The sequence below is a fragment of the Mandrillus leucophaeus genome, unplaced genomic scaffold, assembly GCF_000951045.1.
Source record: "Mandrillus leucophaeus isolate KB7577 unplaced genomic scaffold, Mleu.le_1.0 Scaffold1080, whole genome shotgun sequence".
Classification (NCBI taxonomy): Eukaryota; Metazoa; Chordata; class Mammalia; order Primates; family Cercopithecidae; genus Mandrillus; species Mandrillus leucophaeus.
The window spans coordinates 737,379-739,927 of record NW_012098988.1 but is presented as its reverse complement, the minus strand read 5'-3'; the positions used below and the strand labels follow the sequence as shown (position 1 = coordinate 739,927).

The following is a 2,549-nucleotide window of genomic DNA, read 5'->3' as shown; positions in this document are numbered from 1 at the left end:
TTTGAGAACTTGGAAAGTGCCTGAGTTTGTAAAAATTATGCTTTAGGATTCCAGAAATTTGCCAACAATAGTAAATGCACACTACTGTTACATGTACTGACACTTATTCCTAGTATTTGTTGGATTTGCTGAAAATTGTAACTAATTACACTCTGACACAATCTGAGACTTCATGAATAATTCAGTTCACTTTTGATGAATGCTAGTAGCTTAGATTTTGAAGTATATTTTACAGAAATTTCTCCTTTCTGAACATTTTGAACTCATATATCATTATTTTAAAATAATTTAATATTTTATATTCGAATTGGCTTTGTCTACTTCCTCACTATCCCTTGGTTTAAAATAAAGTATTATCAAGTTGAAATCAGTTTTCCAGAGGGGATGACACTTGTTTCAGAATGTTACAAAATTTTCTCTTCTTCACAATTTTTTTCATAACATTTATTACTTCCTTATTTCTTAGACTATAAATAAAAGGATTTAATAAAGGAATAACTAAAGTATAAAATATAGCAACAGGTATATCTTTATCTCCTTCATTAACTGCACCTGGTCGAGCATACATGAAGAGAAGGGAACCATAGAATATTGACACAGAGAGAAAGTGAGATGCACAAGTAGATAAAGCTTTGCCTCTTCCCTCCTTGGATTTCATTGTAAATATTGTGAAAAGGATGTAGAAATAAGAGACTAGGACTATAGTAATAGTAAAGATTTGAATTGACCCTGCCAAGATAAATAACACCAATTCATTGATGTAAGGGTCAACACAAGAAAGTCTATATAATGGAAGAACATCACAGAAAAAGTGATTGATTTGATGAGACCCACAGAAAGTTAACCTCAACAGAAACCCTACTTCAATCATGGGATGCAGGTTTCCAGCTATGTAGGCTCCTGCAGTCATCTGAATGCAGAGTGGCTTGGACATCATGGTGTGGTACTGCAGTGGGTTGCATATGGCCACATAGCGGTCATAGGCCATTGCCGCCAGAAGAAAGCAGTCTGTGGTTTCAGCAAGACAGAGAAAATAAAATTGTGCCATACATTCATACAGGGAAATAATTCTATCCTCAGAAAAGAAGTTCTCTAACATCTTGGGAGTAATAGCAGAGGAACAGCAGAAATCCATCAGAGCCAGGTTGCCCAGAAAGATGTACATTGGTGTGTGAAGACGATGCTCTATATAAATCAATGCCACCAGACCAATGTTCCCCACCATGGTGATCAGATAGATGGCAAAGAATACCACAAACAGAAGGGTCTTCAGCTTTGGATGATGTGTAAATCCTGTGAGGATGAACTCAGCTGTCAAGGAATGATTTTTCTCATTCATCTCCACCTTGTCTGTTGAGAGATGAATGAGGGGTTCTAATATTGTAATTGATTGTAATTGAGAGTATATTACTGTTCCTTCCATTTTTTTTTCCTTTTTATAACAGGTAGAGGGATTTCTTTGTCATATTTCCCCTGCTGTTTCTAAATACATCCTCATGTACTTCTAGGGGAGGTTTGTTCTTCTAAAGTGTCAGTGTCTATGACCTCAAGCTCTGACCCTTAGGATTCACAAGGATATTTTGATAATTCCAGGGAAGATGCTTAAAGTGGAAATGGTTCATCTTTATAAATTTATGCAAGGATAGCATAAAAGACTAGGGGACCCATATCTGGTTCATTGTTCTCAAATAATCTCACTGTCAGTTTTGTATGGAAGATCCTCCTTAAAACAAATTTATGATACATATATAATATATACCATATAATATAGAATATATATATTATATGGGACTATATATACACACACACACACATATAAATATCTCCAAGAAAATAATTTTTATATATTCTTCCAGTAGACTGAATGTCTAAAAAAAGCATATAACAGATATGTTAAATTTATATCTTAGGAACTGCATAAAACTCACTAAAACTGAGGAGGAAAATATTTATCTTTAAAGAAAATTATCTTGGAAATTTAAAGAAATAAACATCCATAGATTATCACTTCTCTCATGCCTTTCCCCAGTGTCACACCCATTTTCATAAATATTGACTCTGTCCATTCTGTTATTCCTGTTGATTTTCTCTTAAATGCCTAAATCCTTCCTCCTTTTGATAAGGAATACTTTTTATATAATGCTACTTAAAGATTTAACCAATTGCCACAGGCCACACAGATTTCCATTTTCTGAATGGTAGAGCCTCTTATATACTTAACACAATCAGAATTTCTTGCCTGTGTATACATTGCTTTTTAAAAATAAAAGTCTATACAATTTTCTTATATTGTAAGCATTTTGAGATTAGTTGTGATTTACACTTCTGTGAAAAGAGCTGTAAAATACTATGGGGGAAAACGTAGTATTAATTTCAATATTAGCTCCACCCTGATGACTTGGAATGAGTAAAGTTGCTGTGTGAATTCTACCAATGTTCCTTAAGGATTCTTTGGTTTCTGCAGACTATTAACTTTAAAGAAAAGTCTGTAAAGAAATATATAAAATCATTACATAAAAACTTAGATGTCTTTTATCTAAATTGACTCT

At 33.4% G+C, this 2,549-nt stretch overlaps 1 protein-coding gene across 1 annotated transcript; it reads right to left on the bottom strand.

Moving 5' to 3' along the window:
- Positions 1 to 367: 367 nt before the first annotated feature.
- On the bottom strand, positions 368 to 1,339 carry LOC105544427 (olfactory receptor 5K3). The gene has a single exon (XM_011986923.1). The coding sequence runs from the start codon at positions 1,337 to 1,339 to the stop codon at positions 368 to 370; it is 972 nt and encodes a 323-aa protein (XP_011842313.1).
- Between the last annotated feature and the right edge of the window lie 1,210 nt (positions 1,340 to 2,549).

Bases quoted from the DNA above. Each gene is read 5' to 3' on its own strand.
- LOC105544427 (XM_011986923.1), bottom strand. From the start codon at position 1,339: ATGAATGAGAAAAATCATTCCTTGACAGCTGAGTTCATCCTCACAGGA.